At 60.9% G+C, this 20,270-nt stretch overlaps 2 protein-coding genes across 2 annotated transcripts; both read right to left on the bottom strand.

Moving 5' to 3' along the window:
* Positions 1 to 5,399: 5,399 nt before the first annotated feature.
* LOC122471877 (mastin-like) lies at positions 5,400 to 8,020 on the bottom strand. The gene is made up of 5 exons (XM_043561068.1): positions 7,925 to 8,020; positions 7,564 to 7,744; positions 7,060 to 7,325; positions 5,894 to 6,057; positions 5,400 to 5,798 (listed from the first exon to the last, which is right to left on the bottom strand). The coding sequence occupies exons 1-5, from the start codon at positions 7,983 to 7,985 to the stop codon at positions 5,634 to 5,636; spliced, it is 837 nt and encodes a 278-aa protein (XP_043417003.1). The 5' UTR covers positions 7,986 to 8,020; the 3' UTR covers positions 5,400 to 5,633.
* Positions 8,021 to 9,965: 1,945 nt separating this feature from the next.
* Positions 9,966 to 12,043, bottom strand: LOC122471876 (mastin-like). Its single transcript, XM_043561067.1, has 5 exons — positions 11,939 to 12,043; positions 11,607 to 11,787; positions 11,171 to 11,445; positions 10,407 to 10,564; positions 9,966 to 10,302 (listed from the first exon to the last, which is right to left on the bottom strand). Exons 1-5 carry the CDS (start codon positions 11,997 to 11,999, stop codon positions 10,132 to 10,134), a joined length of 846 nt encoding a protein of 281 aa, XP_043417002.1. The 5' UTR covers positions 12,000 to 12,043; the 3' UTR covers positions 9,966 to 10,131.
* Between the last annotated feature and the right edge of the window lie 8,227 nt (positions 12,044 to 20,270).

Here is a 20,270-nt window from a genome sequence, read left to right as displayed (position 1 = left end):
GGGCTGTTCATCGTAAGCCTGATGCTCAGTGAGCTCAGCCACTCAGAAGGCCACGGAGCGCGTGGCTCTGTGTGTGTGAAACGTCCAGAACAGGCAAATCCTCGCAGAGAGAAGGTGGATCTGAGGTTGCCAGGGGCGGGGAGGGAAACAGGCTCCTGACGGCTGTGCCCGTGGAGACGTGACCACCCGCTGACCCGTGAGCTGGATCTGGGCAGCAGGAGGCTCCTCGCCCCCTCCCCTGTCTTCGGAATGTGGGTTCCACTTGCCTCGTCGCTCCCAGGGGCTTCTCCGAGGACACAGCCTTGAGGTAGTGCACGGTACACGGCTGAGCCCGCTGAGGGCCTCCCGCGACATCAGCCTTTAAGCTCTGGTGGGCGGGTGCCGCAGCCCAGGACGCGTCTTGTAGGTAAGGTCCGTTTGCTTGTTGACCCCGCCACCCGCCCGACTAGAGTGGCCCTGCCTCCTCCTTCAGTTTCTCCCTGCCCTCTGCACGTGGGGGACAGTTTCAGGTGACCCCCGGATGCTCCCAAGGAGCCCGCGCACCCGCAGCGATGGTTATTACCGCTGGCGAGATTCCCCCTTATCGGATGGACAGAGTCCCCCTTGGCCCAAGTTTGGTAAGAGTTTTGTCACGAAGGGTGGTTGAGTTTCTCAATCAAGAGAATCATATGCGTTTTCCTTATCTGTAGCATTGACAAGGCCGTTCATCTATCTCTACTCGGTTAAACCATCCTGGTTCAGATGTTCATCAGTTTTACTGCAGTTTTTAAACTACACCGTTGGCATCAGATGATAATGTCCTATTTTGGATTTTGAATCGATGTTCCTAATTGAACTTGGCCCGGAAATCTCCTTTATTCTATGTACCCAGCTCTGTTCTTTCCTCCTTCTTCTGTTCTTTCCTCCTTTTTCTATTCCCTGAGAGGGTGTGTTCAGTGGGGACCATCTGGTCCTACAAGATTTAGTGTCATTCTCTCGAGAAACCACGCAAGGCTGGTGTTTTAATTTGTACTTTGTGTCTGGGTCGATTTTCAACTGCCCACGTGAAATGCTTCAACGATTACAGTTCTGTTCAGGCTCTCTCTCTCTCTCTCTCTCTCTCTCTCTTTTTTAGTTTTTATTTATCTTTACAAGAGAGAGAGAGAGCAGGGGAGGAACAGAGAGAGAGGGAGACACAGAATTCAAAGCAGGCTCCAGGTTCCGAGCTGTTGGCACAGAGCCTGATGCAGGGCTCGAACCCACAAACTGTGAGATCATGACCGGAGCTGAAGTCAGACGCTTAAGGGACTGAGCCCCTCCCCCCGAAGCCCCTCTTATTTATTCTGAATCACTCTTTTTTTTTTTTAATTTTTTTTTCAACATTTATTTATTTTTGGGACAGAGAGAGACAGAGCATGAACGGGGGAGGGGCAGAGAGAGACGGAGGCACAGAATCGGAAACAGGCTCCAGGCTCCGAGCCATCAGCCCAGAGCCCGACGCGGGGCTCGAACTCACGGACCGCGAGATCGTGACCTGGCTGAAGTCGGATGCTTAACCGACTGTGCCACCCAGGCGCCCCTGAATCACTCTTTACTGTGTTCTTTTAGTTACATTGTCTTTGATCGTATCATTTTTGTTTTCTTTGGGCTACATCAGCTGTTTTACTTCTGCAGTGAACGTGGCATTCTGGATTGTCCCATTTTCCCCAAACCCGGGGCTGGCCCGCTCTTGTCCCGCAGACATGCTCCGCGTCTAGCCCCGCGACATCAGCAGGCGGCATTTTCCTCTTGTTGGTCCTGAACAGCTTGTACTCTCCGTTCGGACATTTCTTTGACCCGAGAGCTCTTTGGAAGTGTATTTTTAAATTTCCAATTGTGTCTGTCCCTTGATATAAGGACAAACACGTCTAAGATGACAACCCGGTCCGGTCCTGTTTTCTAACATAAGGCGAGCAAAATGAGCTCAGAGAGCAGAACCCAAGCTCGGCGTTTCCCGAGGGCGCTGATGGAGGCCCGGGGCCCTCCCCGGCCCGGCACCCCAGGGACACGCATGTGCAGAGGGCGGTCCTGGGAGGCCCCTGGGGCAGGGACACCAGCCTCCTGTCCCCGGCCCTGTCCTGAAGCCAGGGGGAGCACCTGAAGGCATTGGGGGGGTGCCCCCCTGGACAGGCGGCTCGGCCCTCCCGCTGCTGGGCAGCTCGTTCTGCATGAAGCCGCAGGTGCCCGCCAGGCTGACGCTGGCGACCACAGGCACTTGCCAGTCACGGCTGCGAACCTGGTGGAGGCACCTGGGGCTCCACGAGGAGGGACAGTGCGGGCTACGGAGCGGGCAGGGGGGAGACGCAGCCGAGGGGCCCAAAGGCAGCTGGGCTGCGGGCAGTGACGGTCACAGTAGAGCCCCACACGGGCCCGGGGTCACAGGCCGGCACCTCGATGCCCAGGGCAGAGGGCCGGGTGACAGGACAGTAGTAAGCGGACAGCGCTGGTGGCCTTCCCCACGCCCCCAGCAGCCTCTTGGCCCCGCTCCAGGTCCCAGGTGGGCTCAGGCACCCATCCCATGCTGCGGTGCCAAACCCCCCCGCGCCCCCTGGCAGGCAGCCCGAGAGGGGTCACCCTTCAGGATCGTCCTCACAAGTCAGGGTGGGGACCAGGGAGGCGTAGTCACGTGCACCTGACAAAGCTCTCAGGGTCACTTTGAGATGGCGTTCGGGTGAAAAGACATCCACAAATAGGCTCCGCCGAAATTCCTGGCATTTCTTTCTCAGCACCTACTTTCCCTTAACCCACGTGCCTCACGGATGCTGCCTCAAGCTGAGGCCCCAGGTGCGCACCTGCCAGTGACCCGGACCGGTCCCTGCCCTCCTGCGTTTGCCTGAGGGGAGCCTTCCTTACCGTGTCCACCAAGGGACCCCCTTCCTGTCCTTGGAGAGCCAGCCAAGCATCTTCTCCTTGGAGCACTTCCCCCAACACCTGCGGAAGGCTTGCTCAGGTTCTCCTTAGCATGGCCACCATGTCTTCCTCTGGGGTGTCACTTATATGCAGCACCCTGTACTCATTATTTTTTTTTTCAACATTTATTTATTTTTGGGACAGAGAGAGACAGAGCATGGACGGGGGAGGGGCAGAGAGAGAGGGAGACACAGAATCGGAAACAGGCTCCAGGCTCCGAGCCATCAGCCCAGAGCCTGACGCGGGGCTCGAACTCACGGACCGCGAGATCGCGACCTGGCTGAAGTCGGACGCTTAACCGACTGCGCCACCCAGGCGCCCCACTCATTATTTGTTTAAAAGGTGGTCTTCTGCCAGACTCAAAGACTGAGGAAGAAAGATGTCATGTTCTATTCATATCTGGATCTTCCATATCCAGTCCAGGATTTGCCAAACAGAGTTCCAGGATGGATAAGTGAGTGGGTGGGTGGATGGGCAGATGGATGGATGGATGGATGGATGGATGAGTGGATGGATGGATGGATGGATGGATGAGTGGATGGATGGATGGATGGATGAGTGGATGGATGAGTGGATGGATGAGTGGATGGATGGATGGATGGGCGGATGGATGGATGGATGCATGGATGGATGGATGAATGAGTGGATGGATGGATGGATGGATGGATGCGTGGATGGATGGATGGATGGATGCATGGATGGATGGATGCATGGATGAGTGGGTGGATGGATGAGTGGGTGGATCGATGTATGAGTGAGTGGGTGGATTGATGAGTGGATGCAAGGATGAGTGGATGGAAGGATGGATGGATGGTTGAGTGGATAGATGAGTGGATGGAAGGATGGTTGGATGAATGGATGAGTGGATAGATGAGTGGAGGGATGAGAGGATGGAAGGATGGATGAGTAGTGGATGGATGGATGAATGAGTGGGTGGATGGATGGATGGGTGGGTGAGTGTATGGATGAATGAATGGATGAGTGGATGCATGAATGGATGGATGGATGGATGAGTGAGTGGGTGGGTGGATGAGTGGGTGGGTGGATGAGTGGGTGGGTTGATGAGTGGATGCAAGGATGAGTGGATGGTTGAATGGATAGATGAGTGGATAGATGAGTGGATGGATGAGAGGATGGAAGGATGGATGAGTGGGTGGATGGATGGATAGATGGATGAGTGGATAGATGAGTGGATGGATGGATGAGTGCATGGATGGATAGATGTGTGGATGCATGGATGAGTGGGTAGGTGGATGGATGATAGATGGTTGGAATTTTGAGATGAGGCTGGCCTTCTAGCAGAGGGTGGGCTGAGAACAGCGGCCCAAGAGTGGAGTATCGCTGAGAACATCCTCCCTCCCTCTTGCCAGTCCACCCATCTTTCTACCCCCACTACCCCCACCACCCCACCACTTTTTGGCATGGAGCAACAACCTCTCCAACCCAAGCCCCAGAGCAGATGGAGCCATCAGGAAGTCCCAGGGCCCCTGGGCCACCCCAGCCGTACCCACACCCAAGAAATCATTGGTCACGTTCTGTCTTGCTCTGCTAACAGTTTAACGAAACAAAACTGAGACTTGGCCCCGGACCCTTCTGTTCCTAACCACACCCTCGCTCAGAGAAGTTTCCATTTCTCTTCTTCTTAGTATAAGGGAGGAAGGAGCAGCACCCACCAGGGTGGAAGGGACTGAGGATGCTGTGGGGCTGGGGGGAGCAGAAGAGTCATATGTTGGAAGGAGGACAGAGCAGAGAGACTGGGACAGGGAAGGAGCTGCACTCTCAGGAGCTGGGCAGGAACCCAGCCAGAGAGGTGAGCTGTCGCCCCGCCTCCACCTCTGGATCCTGTTGGCCACAGTCAACTTTCTGAAATTCGAACAGCACTGATCAGTGGAACTTTCCACAACAATGGACTGTGTCTCTGTGCCCACCATGACATAGTGAGACTGAGGATGTGAGTTTTCACGTAATTCACTCTTGGTGATGCGTACGTGGCCCCACATGGCCGGCGGGCTCCCGGGCCCCACACTGGCAGACAGGGTGCAGGCCGTCCTGCAGGAGCTGGAGTGAATCCCCACTGTTGTAGGGAAGGACAGATGCCGGCGTAGGACCACCTCTCGCTTTTCTTGGTGTCTGGCCCCCAGGGGAGGCTGGGTTCGATGGTGCAGTTAGGGAACATGAGGTAATGCAGGGGAAGGAGTGCCGGGAGGGGACATTGGTCTCATCCCTGAGGATTGGGGGGACGAGGCTGGGGAGGGAGGCCGAGCCGCAGGAGGGGTCTAGAGTGTGGCCTCCTGGAAACAGACCCCACCCAGGGCAGGACAGCAACCACGGGGCCTCGCCGGCTCAGCCACTCGCCCTGCCAGCAGATACAATTGGTCCAGGTTGTTCCTGAAGCTTTCAGAGCCTTGGAACCTCCACCAGGAAGTACCCCCTCCCCACCGCGGTCAAGTACATGCAGAAATCCTGGAGGCTGCTTTGCACACAGTTTAATAGGACAGCAGACAGCGGGGAGGAGGGAGGTCCCTGACGCTTCTTACCCAACATGCCTGCTGCCAAGGAGACACCAGCTTCCCAGCCCCTCCTCTGCCTCTTGTGCCCCAAAGTCAGAGAAGGACAGGGCACCGCGGGGACAGGGCACCTGGGAGACGGTGGTGCCGAACGGGGGAGGTGGCAGGGGTGGCTGGCTCCTTGGCCACACAGGCCCATCAAGGCCCCAGGGGGACGTGCTGGTAGATCCAGGATGAGTAGGTCATCACGCGGGTGTAGACCGCAGGATAGTCGATGCGCCCGGAGGCCATGCCCCAGCTCAGCACTCCCACTTGGATCCACATGTCCAGCCAGAAACAGACCAGGGGGCCCCCCGCATCACCCTGGAAGGGGGACTCACAGGTCAGTCGGTCGCAGGGCGCCCCACTGCAACACCCAGAAGCCCTGCAACGGAGGGCAGGGGCGGGCCGAGTCTCACCTGGCGGGAGCCCCTTCCCCTCCTCCCTGCACACAGCATGTCCTTCTTGATGACACGGCCGTGGCCTCCAGCAGGTGACCCCTGGCGGTAGATCTTCTCGCAGACCTGGTTCTCCACGATGGGGACCTCCGCCTCCTGCAGGCGGTGGGCTGGGGATGGCAGGGCTGCGGGAGGGGCTGGGTGAGAGAGGGCGGCTCCAGGGGCTCACGCCCCTCCCCCCAGGGCGCCAGGTCACGCTCCCCTGGGTCCCTCCTCTCGGAGTCACCCGTCACACCATGGCTTCGACGGAAAAAAGGACGGGAATCGTGGCCAATTCGTTGTCGTGTATCCAAAAGCCGCTCCATGAAATCAGAGGCCAGGCTTGGGTACACGAGAGAAAGGCCATGCGGAAACCAACGAGCCACACTGAGGTCCCTGTCCCTACTGGCGGTCACACGGTGGGGGTTTTGAAGACTTTGCTACTTTACTCACAACCAAGAGGCCAAGCCGCGACATTCTGGCGCGTTAACAGAGCGGGGCCATGCCCGGGGCTGGGGGCCCAGAAAGTTCACTCACAGCCAGACCCCAGAAAGAGCTGGGACGGTTTTTGAGGGATCTTTGGGGTCCGGAAGCCACGCGGTTCCCTGCCGTGTTTGGTGGTCGCCGAGTGGGGTGGTGCCGGAGGAAGCCACACCCTCACTCTCAGCCTGCGGGTCCCCCCCACCCCTCCGCAGCCGGCCAGTGACACGAGCCAGGGTGGGGAGGGAGCCCCTCCCAGGACCATCATGTGATCCTGAGCCCGGGGCCTCCTTCACCCCGGCCTCAGTTTCCCCGTCTTAACCTCCGGTGTGCAATCAGCCTGGGTAAACGGGCAGGGAGGGAAGCAAGGGAAGGTGGTCTCCCCGGGAAGCACAGCAGTGAACCCCTCCCAGCAGGACAAGTCCCGAGTCCCTGGGTTCCCAGCTGCAGGAGCAGTGACCCCTTGCTCGTAGGCTGTTGTCCAAGTTTAAACAAGGACGTTCTCAGATGCCTCCTGAGGCCGGGCCGGGGGTGGGTGGCCAGTAGTCCGGCCGGCCCATCTGTGACGGGCATGTGCCCCCACTGACCGAGGCCATGGGCCGTGCGGTCCCCACCCCACCCCCATGTCCTCTGCCTTGTCCCTCCTCTGGGCCCCCCCCAGGTCTTACCGTGGGCCCCAAAGGTGCCCCAGCCGGTCACCCAGCACTTTGTTCCGGGGCTGAGCACCAGTGAGTCAGGAGCAAGGCTGACGGGGTTCACGTGCTGGGAAAGCGTCACGGGTGCCTCTAGTCTCAGCAGGGCGATGTCCGCGCCCCCCCAGGCAGACAGGCTCACGTTGAACTTGGGGTGGCGGATGATCTCGGCCACGTTGTGCAGCTGGTCGTGGTCATAGAGTCTCAGCTGCCCCATTTGGACCCTGTATTTCTGTGGCTCCCTGGGAGAGAGACCAGGAGCTTCTCCAGGAAGCCGGATGGGGGCAGGCACCTGGTCACCCCCCCCCCAGTAGGACTGTCTCCAGGGGCTCAGAGCCTGAAGGCTCCCCCTGACGCCCCCAGAGCCACCCAGACCCGGAGTCTCCTGGCCCAGGACACTGTCCACTCACACCACCCCGGCCCTCTGCCTGCTCCCCTCCCGCCCCCTCCCCTGCCAAGGGGGCGGCCAGAGTCACCCACAGTCCAACGCAGTGGGCCACGGTCAGCACCCACTGGGGGTGGACGAGGGAGCCACCACATTCGTGCTGCCACTGGTCACACTCTTCGTTGAAGACCCTCAGGCTGACCTGCCATGGCCACTTCCCGGCAGGGATGTCATGGTCCCCGTCGGTGCCCACCAGCTCGGGCCCCAGGCCAGGCCCTGGGGAAGCGCAGTGGGGAGCCGTCAGGGACCCAGAGGCCGCCGCCTGGGGCTAAGCACAGCCTCCCACACTTAGCATCTCCCAAGGGTCACCACCCTGTCCCACTCCAGGTCAGTGCAGGCCCGAGGTCACCGATGGGTTTCAGGACGACGGGAGCACTGCATAGGGTAGGCACTCACCAGGGGTCACGGGCACAGAGCCCCCCAAGCAGGGGAGGGTCACGAACAGCAGCCACAGCATCTGTGGTGGGAGAGGGGGCGGCTGGAGTCAGGACACCAGGGCCAGGTCCCCCGCATCTGGGATGGAGAGGGCAGGGGTCTGGGCTATGTCCTCACCCTCCTGGGTCCTCTCCCTTCTGCCCCTGGGGCCTCGGAGCCCCTTTATCCTGCAAGCCCAGGAAGTGGGTGGGCCAAGAGCAGGGAACCTGGGGGCAAGCCCCCCCCCAACTAGTCGTCAGGGCACCAGCACCTTCAGAGAACCCACTGTTGCTGGCCCAGGGCCAGGCGCTGGGAACCCAGCAGCCAGAGTGGACACAGGCCCATCCGGGGGTGAATCGGGCCTCCTGGGGTGATAGTAGGTGCCCAGGGTCAGGAAAGGCCCGTCCTGGGGATGCAGATCCAAAGGGTAAGGGTGGAGCCTTGTTCTGCAGGCCCAGGCCCTGGGTCCACACCTGCCCTCCGACCCCTCCCGGGACCACCAGCTCCCCAGGCAGCCCCACAGGAGGTCCCGTAACCTGACCCCAGCCGGTGAGGGCCATGGGTGCAGCGACCTCCATGGGGACCCGGCACGACCTGCGTGGAGGCCTCCTCCCTCTTCCCAGGACTGGACACACGCTGGGCCAGCACAGGACAAGGCTCCCCAGTCTCAGCACCGGGGTCTGGTGGAGGTTTGCCAGACGAGGGTACCGTGGCTGGGGGAGGGTCCAGTCATCTGGAGCCCGGTGGGTCCCTGCTGGGCCCTGAAACCTGGGCTGAGGGGGCAGGGTGGGACACTTGGGCATGAGGGGCTGCCCCCCGACCCCGTCACCACAGCCGACCTCTCACCTGCGCCCTCGTCCGCCCTCAGCCTCCCTGCTGCCGGCACAGCTGGGTCCCTGCCATGGTTCCACCCGGTCACGTGGCCGAACCACGATGAGGGGATGGGGAAGCACCCGCCGACCCCTAAGAAGGGACCCCCGAACTCAGGAGGGGCTGGACGCTGGGCCTCCATCTGATGGATGATCCCAGAATGGTCCTACTACACGCCCGGTGGCTGTCCCTTTTAAGACCCCCACGTCCCCAGTGCAGGGAGGGGTGCCCGGGAGACCCCAACTCGTTTATGGACACCGATGTCTGGGTGGCTTCTCCAGGCACTCGTGTCCTGGTTCGTCAGCTACAAGTTAGTCAGAAAATGAAAGCTCTGAGCTCTTTAAAAAGTTTTCAGTTCCATGTTTATTTGGTGTTTTGTGTTTGTTTGTTTGTTTTTTAAGGCAGCTGGGGTTGGCAGGGAGGGACAGAGCTGAGGTTTCTGGAGCAGAGCAGTGCAGGACAGGACAGGGCGCAGCCTGGGGGGCCCCTGATGCGGGACTTCCTTGCTGTAGGTCCGAGCATTCAGGACCCTGACGGACAGGTGTGTGGGGCGGGGAACAGCTGTCCCGTCACCATCACGGCCAGAAAATCCAGAGGCGCCAAAGGAGACCCCCCCTTTTCCTGGTGAAGCTGTCCTCGCAGGGCAACCTGGCGGCCTGATGTCATCCCCGCAGGGAGGACCTCAGGGGACCGAGGCTTTCGGGACACATGATCAGAATGAAAGAAAGAGACGTTTTGATTTGTCAGATGGCACATTGAAAATCCAGGAAAGAATCTGGTGCCAGAAAGGGAGGAAATGGTCTGTAGAACAGGCCCAACACCGTCCAGGAGTGCAGGGCGTTCTGAAGGAGCAGAGGGGCGGAGGAGGGCCCTCCAGGGCCTCCCGCTGGATCTCGAGCCTCGTGCCAGCGGAGGGAGCGAGGAGGGAGGAAGAGAGATCTAGGACCGAACCCCCCCGGCACCGAAAGCAGCACATCGTCCCCTGACATTCTTTCGGGGCCCCCGGGAGCCACCCCTCTCCTCTCTGCCTGGCCCGCAGATGCCAGCGCCAGGGACCCCAACAGGCAGGCCTGGCCAGCGCCCTCCCCACCCCCACCCCCCACCCCCCCCCCGAGCCGCAGACGCACCACAGTCAAGCACAGACGCGGCCTTGGGCGGTTCTCCCGGAGTGTTTAATGAGACTCCAATCGCAAGCGGCCCCCTGTGATTCCTGGGCTTTTTCCCACGCTGGACTCGCCTCGAGGAGCCGCTCCCCTGCTCCCCCCAACCCCGCAGGGAAACGTGGTGCCGAGACAAGGGACTTCGGGGGTCTGTCCCTTCTAGGGTGCGGGGGACAGAGGGACGTGCCGGCAGATCCAGGGCACGTAGCTCGTCACTCGCGTGTACACCCCGGGGAAGTCGCGATGACCGCACAGGTGGCCCCAGCTCACGATCCCCACCTGGAACCAGGTGCAGTTCCAACGGCACACCAGGGGGCCCCCGGAGTCCAGCTGCGGGGAGAGAAGGCCCTCAGCCCGGGCTCCCCGCGTCCCCACGGCCCAGGGACCGGCGGGAAGGGGACAGAGGGAGAGGCCAGGGCAGCCGGGAGCCTCACCTGGCAGGAGTCCCGGCCCTCACTCCCCGCACATAGCATGTCGGCCTTGATGACCTGATCGCTGCTGTCCGAAGAGTTCTGATAGTGGCGGTTACACTCCTTGTTCCCCACCACGGGGATCTCCACCTCCTGCAGGTGGTAGGGGGGGGGCAGAGGCGCTGCGGGGAGGCGCCGCGTCAGAACCGGGCTCGCCTTCTTCCCGGCCGCTGTGTGCTGGGCCCCCCCCCCCCACTGCCAGGCCTGACCCCGGGGCCCAGCACCAGCCCCCGCGGGTACAGCCCACGTCCTCTGTGCCCGGGCATCTGTCCAGATGCCCACGCAGCTCCAGGACGCAGGACTCCCTCGCCGGAGTCTGGGCCCCCGAGCCCGAGGACAGGCCCCAGGAGAGCCCTCCAGTGTCGGCGGGACTCAGAGCTCCTGCGGGGAAACTCCGCCTCAGCGACAGAGGAGCCCCGCACCTTGTGGGTCACCCAAACTCAGCGAGCCTGAGTTCGTCCCCCGTGACGTGACCGCCCCCGTGCGCCCTCCGACTGTGGTGGCCAGAGTCCAGCTCGGATACGGCAGGGGCCGGAGTCAAACGCAGAACCGCCTGCTCCGGGGCGAGCGTCCAGTTCCTGACGTCTGTTCCAGAAACTTCCTGCCCAGAACCCCGGCATCCGCCTGACCCTGGGGATCCCAAAAGGCCCGTGCAGTGAGCCACTCTCTTTAAAGGCCCAGCCACCCCATGCCCCCATCCTTCCCCAGCTAGTCTCCCCAATACCTACAGTTGTCCGCAATGTCACCCCAGCCGGTGACCCAGCACATCTTCCTTGAGGGGACCCGTAGGGAGGCAGGCGGGAGGGAGACCAGGTTGACATGCTCAGAGAGCATCACGGGCGCCTCCAGTCTCAGCAGGGCGATGTCCGCGCCCCCCCAGGCGGACAGGCTCGCGTTGAACTTGGGGTGGCGGATGATCTCGGCCACCTTGTGCAGCTGGTCGTGGTCATAGAGTCTCAGCTGCCCGACTTGGACCCTGAAGGCACAAGCCTCCAAGTCCTCCCTGGGGGAGAAGGGGCCCAGGGCTTCTCAGGGGGAGGGGCAGGGGGCACGCAGAGCTGGGAGGGAGACCCCAGGAAGCCCGCCCAAAGCAGCAGGACCCTGCACATGGCACATCCCCACCCAGCTTGCACCCAGCCACGGGGATGGTGACGCACAACTCACGGCTCAACGCAGTGGGCAGCAGTCAGCACCCACTGGGGGTGGATGAGGGAGCCCCCACATTCGTGCTGCCACAGGCCAAGCCCCATGTCGTAGAACCTCAGGCTGACCTGCCACGGATACCTCCAGCCTGAGACATCGCAGCCCCCCACGATGCCCACCGACTCTCGTCCTGGGCTGGGGGCTGAGGAATAAGTTGAGGGGCTGTCAGGGGCCCAGACAATGACCTCAGAGTTCAGGAAGGGACAAGGGAAGCTTTTCCCAAAGGGACAGTCCCCACAACCCCTGGGCTACTTCTGGGAGCCCTGAGCACATTGGAGGGGATCCGGACTCACCAGGGGTCACGGGCACAGAGCCCCCCGGGAAGGGGAGAGTCAGAAACAGTAGCCACAGCATCTGCAGGGGACCCGAGGGGAAGAGCTCAGATGCAGCTTTCTCCACGGCGGCCCCTTCCCTGGGCGTCCCTCCCTGGCCCCCATTTATCCTAACAACACAGGAAGTGACCAGAGTGGGTCAGCCCTCCCCCGGGGGGGGGGGGGGACACTCTGGCCAAACAGGGCACAGCCTTGCCACCTTCTGCCAGCCAGGCAGAGCAGGCGGGGGAGGAAACCCCCTGGGCCACACCGTGGGGGCAGGTCCCACCGTGAAGGACACAGTCGCGAATGTGGTGTCTGGAGAGAGTGAGACCTTCCGTGAAGAGACGGCCCGTCCCGGCTGCTGTCTCAGGAAGGTGATTTGAGGCTGAGACAGAGATGAACTTGAAGCCATCTGCTCTCAGCCTTGGTGTCACCCCTTAGCCCGCGGTCCTGCTCCCCTGGGCCCCAGTCACTCCTGGAGACTAAGGAGCCCGTCACCTGGGGCTGATGACACCCGGGCCGTGGCCCCAGGGGACTCACCGTCGCTGGCTCTCACACAGAGCCTCCGGGAGGCTCCACATCCAGGCCAAAGGACAGTTTCAGCCACAAGGGAGTGGGGGCCGGGCTGTCGGAGGGCCCCCAGGGAACCCTGGGGACTCAGCCTTCTCGGGGGAATATGTCGTCATCCCCAGAGCCAAAGGACGGTGTGGTCAGTGTATCCCTGGCCGTAGCCTCGGGGGGCAGGACAGGCCTGGTGAACACGGGGCACGCTGGAGGGTGCTGAGGGCCTGTGCTGTGCGCGGTTTTGAGGCCGTGAAGGAATCAGAGGAAGAGGGCCGTGAGATTCCCCAGGGTCCTTCCCGGGCCCCGGACACAGCCCCTGTGAGCCTGCTGCTCGCAGACCAGCTGCCGGCCACCTTCTAGGAGAGCCTGAGGTTTAGAGACGGTTCTGCTAACGGTGTGTGCGTCTGACAGGAGACTCAGGAGGGACAGAGATGTTCCTCTTGTTCCCCACAGAGGGGAGGGCTCCGTGGGTTCCTCCGGAGAGGGCCCCTGTTACGGCCTGAGCTGTGTCCCCCGCAATTCACATGTCGAAGGGCCGGTCCCCAGCACCGCGGGACGTGACTATACCTGGAGATGGGGTCTTTACACAGGCGATTTAGGTAAATCGGGGCCACATGGGCAGGCCCTAATCCACTCTGGCTGAGTCCTTGTAAGAGGCAATGGGGATACAGACAGGCACAGAGGGACACGGCGAGGGGCCCAGGAGAGGGCCTCAGAGGAGCCGGCCCTGCCCCGCCTGGATCCCGGTCCTCCAGCCCCCAGGAGGGAGAAAAAACCACATGAGGCTGCCCCATGAGTGGGCGTGGGGGGCTTTGCTCTGAGCTGTGCCACTGGGCCGGGACATCTCAGGACCAGTTCGGTCGCGCTCCTGTGGGGATCCCTTTGCTCTATCTACGATTCACAGACGGTGCCCCAGCCGGGCTTGTACTTCCTGACAACTCGGTCTCTCTTCCGTGGAGTGTCTGGGCCTCCCTGCTCACCCAGGCAGGGGGAAGTGAGGGGGCATCGGGGCCCGGGTCCCCAGGCCACCGGGAAACTTGTGTTGGAGACCCTCCGGGAGGCCCGCGCTCCGCTGACCTCAGCCACTCCCCGAGGCCCCCGAGTCGATGAAGCAGTGACCCCGGGCCCCGGGCCCAGCCCAGGCTGCATCACAACTGAGCTACGGAGACGGGGAGGTGCTGGGAGGTCCACGCAGCCCCGAAGAAGGGGTGAGGAACCCCAGTCCCAACCTCAGGGCAGGAGACGGCGGCCTGGTCCTTTTCTGCTCAGGCTGACTGTAGACAGGCAGGGCCGGAGCATGGTGTGGGGCACCGGGGAGCCCCAGGGCAGGTCAAGGAGGCCACGGGGGCGACGCGCCCACTCTCATCATCTGTCGGGCCCTGGCTCTTGGCTCCCTTCAGCAGGGCCGCCCAGAAGAGGCAGGAGACCCCGGAAAAGGCCTTGGGCCTAGAGCCTGCAGGTGCCCAGGGGGACCAGCCACAGGTGCGGCCGGACACGGAGCCTAGAAACACAAGCAGGGTCTTCCCTGCGGATGAAGGTGTCTTATGAGGAGACCCTCCCGCCTGGATAGTTCCACCTTGAGCCCCAGGGGACACATCTGATGATTTCCGTGTGAAAATGTGACTCAGGCAGCCCTGGAGGAAGCCGTGGGTGATGGGTGGGCGCCTCTGTGTGCTCCTGCCCACTCCGACCACGAGGCGGGGGCCAGGCCGGAGACACACGCACGCACTCGCCATTCTGCGTGTCATTAAAGGCAAGGAAAAAAAAAATCATTTAGAACCGAGCAAACTGCCCTTCAAGGGCAACCTAAGCATATCCTCAGTAACGCAGCATCTCAAACCTTTGATACTCTCTGCGACGGTTGAGATAAGACTCGTAAAGGAAAATGTTGCAAGAGATATATTCAGCGAAAGAAATCAAATATCGTGATAAAGGTTACCACCATCCTTTTCAAAAAGATAGCGTCGAAGACCGAGAGAAGCCGTATCCACAGTAACCCAGAATCAACACAACGGAATCAGGAAAGTGAGAGCCGGAGATACGAGGTGCGGACGGCGCGGACGCGATCTCATCTTCCCGCATACGTCTGTTCTAGAAGACAGGGAAGGGAGGGAGAAGAAGGAACAAACACAGGGCTAGTGGACCAATATAAAATATAATACGTTCACGTGGTAGAAATCAGTCTGAGCACATCAGTGATCGTAATAAACACAGAGGGACAGAACTTAGTGGCCAGAAGTCCAGTTCTGAAGGTGGATTGGCTATTAAAACACACACATCCAGGTGACACACCGTTTACGAGACAGAAGCAAAAGTCAAGGGGAAAAGGGTGGAAAAAGGTATTACAGGCAGATAAATGCTAGACCACCTGTAGCGTGATTCGTTGAAAAGCGTTTTTGGCAAGTTGGGAGTTTGTCAGCAGTGAAAAACACACTCCTCAAAACACACTCGAAGAGGGGTGCCTGGGTGCCTCAGTCGGTTGAGCCTCTGACTCTCCATTTCGGCTCAGGTCACGATCCCAGGGTCTTGGGATCGAGCCCCGTGTCGGGCTCTGGGCCGAGTGTGGAGTCTGCTTGGGATTCGCTCTCTCCCTCTCTGCCCCTCCCCTGCTCGTGTGAGCTCTGTCACTGTAAGTAGATAAGTAGGTAAGTAATTAAATAAAATCTTAAAAAGTAATTCTAGAAAGGTACATCATAGTAGATTATTAGGATTTTTCTCTAAGCTGTTGTCATGGTAAAATACACATAACGTAAAATTCACCTTAAACGTTTTGAGCACGCTGTTCCGTGGCACTAAATACATTCACAGCATACACCCGTCCCCACCATCCACGTCCGGAACTTCCTCATCTCACAAAACTGACGCGCTGGCTCCTGCCATCTGCTTCCCGTGCCTGTGATCTGATGGCTCCAGGGACCTGTGTCCTGCGGTGTGTGCCTGGTGCATGTCGATATGGTCCTCGGGGTTTATCTGTGTTGGAGCGAGTGTCACTATCCCCCCTTCTCGAGGCTGAATCACAGTCCCCTGCACAGACCACACGGCGTTTACTCATTCGCTGGGCGCTCCGTTTGGAACACGTGTCAGCTCTTTGGATGTACTTCTGGAGAGCCCCGAACCGGTAGAGACATGAGCCGCGGCCTTGGAGAGAAGGGCGACATGTCATGGAGGCGTTAACACCTGTAGGTTCAACGTGATTCCTGTGTAAATCCCAAGTGGGCCTTTTCAGGGGCTCTGATGAGATTTTCCAAAAGTACAACACAGGGCCTACGGTACCGGGCCCTACCGGGGAGGGACGGCGGGGAGGGACGCCCTTACTACAGATCGGGACTGTGGTGGGCCCGTGCGTCCTCCCAAGTGGCTCCGTCAGACTGACTCTGGCCGGTGTCCACACTGGGCTAAGCATCACTGGGGCTAGTTGGGTTCTGAGTCAGCACCACGGCCCTCGATGCCTCTGCGCACCGGTTCCCCATCTGCAGCTTGACCACCTCCCGGGGTAAAGCTGGCAGAGAAAAGTGCGTGTCTCCCCTTCCCCTTCCTGGGACCAGTGCTAACGACTGGTCTTTCAGTCACTCAACAAACATTTACTGAGCCCGGCGCCGTGCCAGTCACAGGGCCGTGAGAACACAATGCATAAAACGGGCAGAGGGTCTGCCCTGGTCTGGGCTGCAGAATAAGGTCATTGGAGGTGGCGAGAAACACAGTGAAGAAACAAAGCAGGGACCGACCAGGGACCCGGGGATGTGTGCAGACTAGGCTTCTGTTGGGGATCATCAGTTGTCCTCAGGACAAAAGGACACCCTTGGGGACGGCAGGCTTGCAGGTGGGGATGAGGACATCTGTCTTCTCCCACCCAAGGCCCCGAGGCGGCCCTGCTGTGCCTGATGAAGGGTGGAGGGAACCCGTCCTGGTGGGGGGAGGGGATGGAGAGAAAGGCTCACGGTACTGGTTGGGAACTGGGTGTGTCGGAGCAGGGGGGCGGAGGGCAGGCTCCCTGGGCACCCCCTGTGCTCCACCCTGCCTGGGGGTCCTTCACAGGGCCCTACATATGCATGACGGCCCCTGAGAACCCTGAGATTGGGTTCTCAGCCAGCTCACAGTCCACTTCTATGTGACGTGTAAGACAGTCGTGTGACATGTGTGACCCATCAGAGGGAAGGTAGGTGGGTATTCACAGCCTCCTGTCACCGAGATCCCCCCTGAAGCCTTAAGATGGGAGATCCCCAGACCCGGTGCCGGGTCCCTTGCAGAGACCGCCCTCCCCCGGACACGGCGTTCAAACAGGCTAATCAGACCCGGGGAAGCCCTGAGCCTCACCCAACCTGAGCCTGGCCCCAAGCCCCTGGCATCACAGCCACCAAGGAGCCATATGGGCTCAGGGCAGCCCGAGAGCCCACGAGAGAAGCCGGTGCCCCGCTCAGGACAGGGAGTGACGTTCGTTCTCCTTGCCATGGGGTTTGCAGTAGCCTCCCCCAGCCCGAAGGTGGGGGGTCTGGGGTCAGAGACCAGGCGGGAACAGCCAGGATGGGGTGCGGACACCCCTAGCCCCTCCCCCTGCCCCCACACCCGCCGCAGGCTGGCCGGGCTCGCTGCTTCTCATCCCCAGGGTCACCCCCCTCCGGTCGAATGCCTGTAAGTGGCCAGCAGGACATGTTGTCTGCCTGGCAGTCATGACTCACACCTGAAATCTTTGCTCAGCGCAGCGCTCTGGGTGACCTGTTTAAGGCCCAGGGACACGCCTGCTGATTTCACTGAGAAAAGGACACAACAGCCACGGAGGTAGAGCCGGGGGCCGAGGAGGCCGTGAGCACCCTGCCGCTGGCCAGGCCGGGTCCCCCCTCTCTGGCCTCAGACCCCCCGGGAAGTTGGGGGGGTGTGGGGGCAGCCAGACCCGGCGGCTCATCCCAGCTCACAAACCCCAGTTGTCAGTTTTCAGGAATTTGGTGACTCAGCGGTTATACACAGGCATGAAGAAAATTAAATCATACGAATTTATAATTTAGACCATGAGGGTCACCCGGCTGGCTCAGGCAGTGGAGCATATGACCCTTGATCTCGGGGTCGTGAGTTCCATCCCCACGTTGGGTGTAGAGATGACTTAAAAATAAAATCTTAAAAATAAACAAACATGATAGCTGGAAACAGGTGGAAAATACATCCAAAAATCACAGACAACCCTCACAGCAGAAACCACTGACAAAGGAAAGATTGGGGAAAAGGACAGGAGTCCGTTGGAATGAGCTCGCCTGGGGAAGAGAGGTTTATCTTCTAATAAGTTTATCTTTTACTTATTTAGTTTTTATTTCTCTACTGAGATTTCTTACTTTTTCATTAACTGTGGGTTTTTCTCTACACGGCGGAGCACAGTTTTAACAGCCGCCTTAGAGGCTTTGCCCCTGATTCCAGCATCTGCAAGATCGGGCCGCCTCCGTCCAGCCCTGGTACCGCCTGCGACACTGGCCACGGTCCTGGCCAAGTCCCAAACCCAGGTGTCCCGGCTGCAGCCCACGCCGACTCATGCCCCGCAGGAGGGAGGTGCTGGTCCGGCCCACGGGGAGCAAGAAACCCCAGGGGCAGCCTCAGGGGGACCTAGACAGCCTTCTTCGTTTCCTCTCAAGCCGGTTCTTCAAACAGCGCCCCAAGGACCCCAGAATTCTGGGCAGGAGGCACCCAAAAAGGCCCTGGGCCCGCAGGTGCCCAAAGGGACCTATCACAGGTGCCTAGGTGTGCAAGTAGGGTCTCCCTCAGAACCAAGGAGCAAAGGCGTCACTGGGGAGGAGACCCCACCTGTTCTGGAACTATCCAGGGGACACATTGGATGATTCAGTGCGAAAATGTTTTTAAAAAGTGCAAGCCCTCGGGGCGCCTGGGTGGCGCAGTCGGTTAAGCGTCTGACTTCAGCCAGGTCACGAGCTCGCGGTCCGTGAGTTCGAGCCCCGCGTCGGGCTCTGGGCTGATGGCTCGGAGCCTGGAGCCTGTTTCCGATTCTGTGTCTCCCTCTCTCTCTGCCCCTCCCCGGTTCATGCTCTGTCTCTCTCTGTCCCCCAAAAAATAAAGGTTGAAAAAAAAATTTTTTTAAAAAAAAGTGCAAGCCCTCAAAGAGGCCATGGGTTACACGTGATCACCCACGGGGCCCCTGAGCCCAGCACCCGTGTGGCCCGGCCACCCACCTGCCCCTCTTCAAGGCTGACATAAGTAGGGACGTATATGCCAACAAGCGTGCCCACGCATACACACATGTACGTGCACGTGCACGTATGCACGTACAGACCTGTTCATAGGCACAGGCGCACCTTCACGCGCACGCACGTACACACCTGCACACACAGCCTCGCCCAGATGTTTAGAAGGACCCTGAAAGGTCAGCACTCCGGCTGAGCCGCTCGGCCCAGGCTGGAGTCCACGGCGGGGAGGGGGGGGGGGGTCGGCCCGGGTCCAGGTCCAGCGCTGGCAGGAGGGGGCGGGGCGGGGCCCACGTGGCCCCTGTTCTTCCAGGGTCCCGACCCCGCCCCTTTCCCGGGGAGCACGTGGCTGCCCTCGCGTGGGTGCCGGTGGCACTGCAGGTCACGTGACGTCGCGGAAGGCGGCTCCGGGGTCCGCGGTGAGTGCAGACCGGCTCCCGGAGCGGGCGCCGGCGCTGGGATGGCCGAGGCGGCCCCCGCTGTCCCTTGTCAGCAAGCCGGTCCCACCCGGGCCTCCTCCTCCCCCCACCCCCGCCCGGGCAGACCGCCACGAGGGCTGTGGGGGGTGGGGGCCCGGCCTCAGGGTGCCTCTTCCCTCTGGGCAGCCGCAGGTCTCTGCGGGCCGCGGCCGCCCCACGGTGGAGGTCTGCACCCGCCGACCGGGCCCCTCTGGGGTTTAGGTCCTCCACAGTGTAATGGGGTCTTTGCCTGTCATTCCAAGGCGCCCCCGAGGGCCTTCGGGGTCAGCAGAGTCTTCCTCTGTGGCCTGTTTGGGGACTGCTCCGCGAGGCAGGGACTAAGGGCACAGACCGCAGGAACATCACCGTGGCCAGAGCTCACCAACCCCCCACCCCCGCCGTTCACAACCCTGGCCGAAGATCCCCACCACACGGTGTCTCCTGCCCTGAGCCTCAGGCACCTTGTCCCTGGGGCCAGATTCTGAAGGGCCTTCCTGCTCCCGGGACCCAGGTCCTGGACAGAGGGGTGGGGAAGGGAGGGAGTGGACCTCACCCCCTGGAGCCGGCGCGCTCTCCCGGAGCCGCAACTTGTAGATAGATGCTCCCGAAGGGGGCGGGGCAAGGGAGGTCCCCAGGCGCCTCCAGGTCCCAGGTGGGACTGGCCTTCCCGGAACTGAGTCCTCAGCCTCAGGGAGGGAGAAATCCAGCAGTTTAAGGGGCTGCATTGGGGATGGCCCACCCTGGGTGGGGTTGGAGGCCCCCTCACCCTCCTGCGGTCCACTCGGTTCCCCACGTCCTCTATCCCAGGATCTGGCCATGCGACTAAAAGTCCAGGTGCCCAACCAGCTCCAGGACGCAGGACTCCCTTGCCGGAGTCTGGGCCCCCAAGCCTGAGGGCCCGGAGAGCCCTCCAGCGTCCGTGGGACTCACAGCTCCTGCCTTAGCAACAGAGGAGCCCAGCACCTTGTGGGTCACCCAAACTCAGCGAGCCTGAGTTCTTCCCCCGTGATGTGACCACCCCCATGTGCCCTCCGACTGTAGTGGCCAGAGTCCAGCCGGGATGTGGCACGGATCTGAGTCAAACACAGAACCGCCTGCCTGATGGAAGGA

The sequence above is a fragment of the Prionailurus bengalensis genome, chromosome E3, assembly GCF_016509475.1.
Source record: "Prionailurus bengalensis isolate Pbe53 chromosome E3, Fcat_Pben_1.1_paternal_pri, whole genome shotgun sequence".
NCBI lineage: Eukaryota > Metazoa > Chordata > Mammalia > Carnivora > Felidae > Prionailurus > Prionailurus bengalensis.
This window is presented reverse-complemented; position numbering and strand designations above follow the sequence as displayed.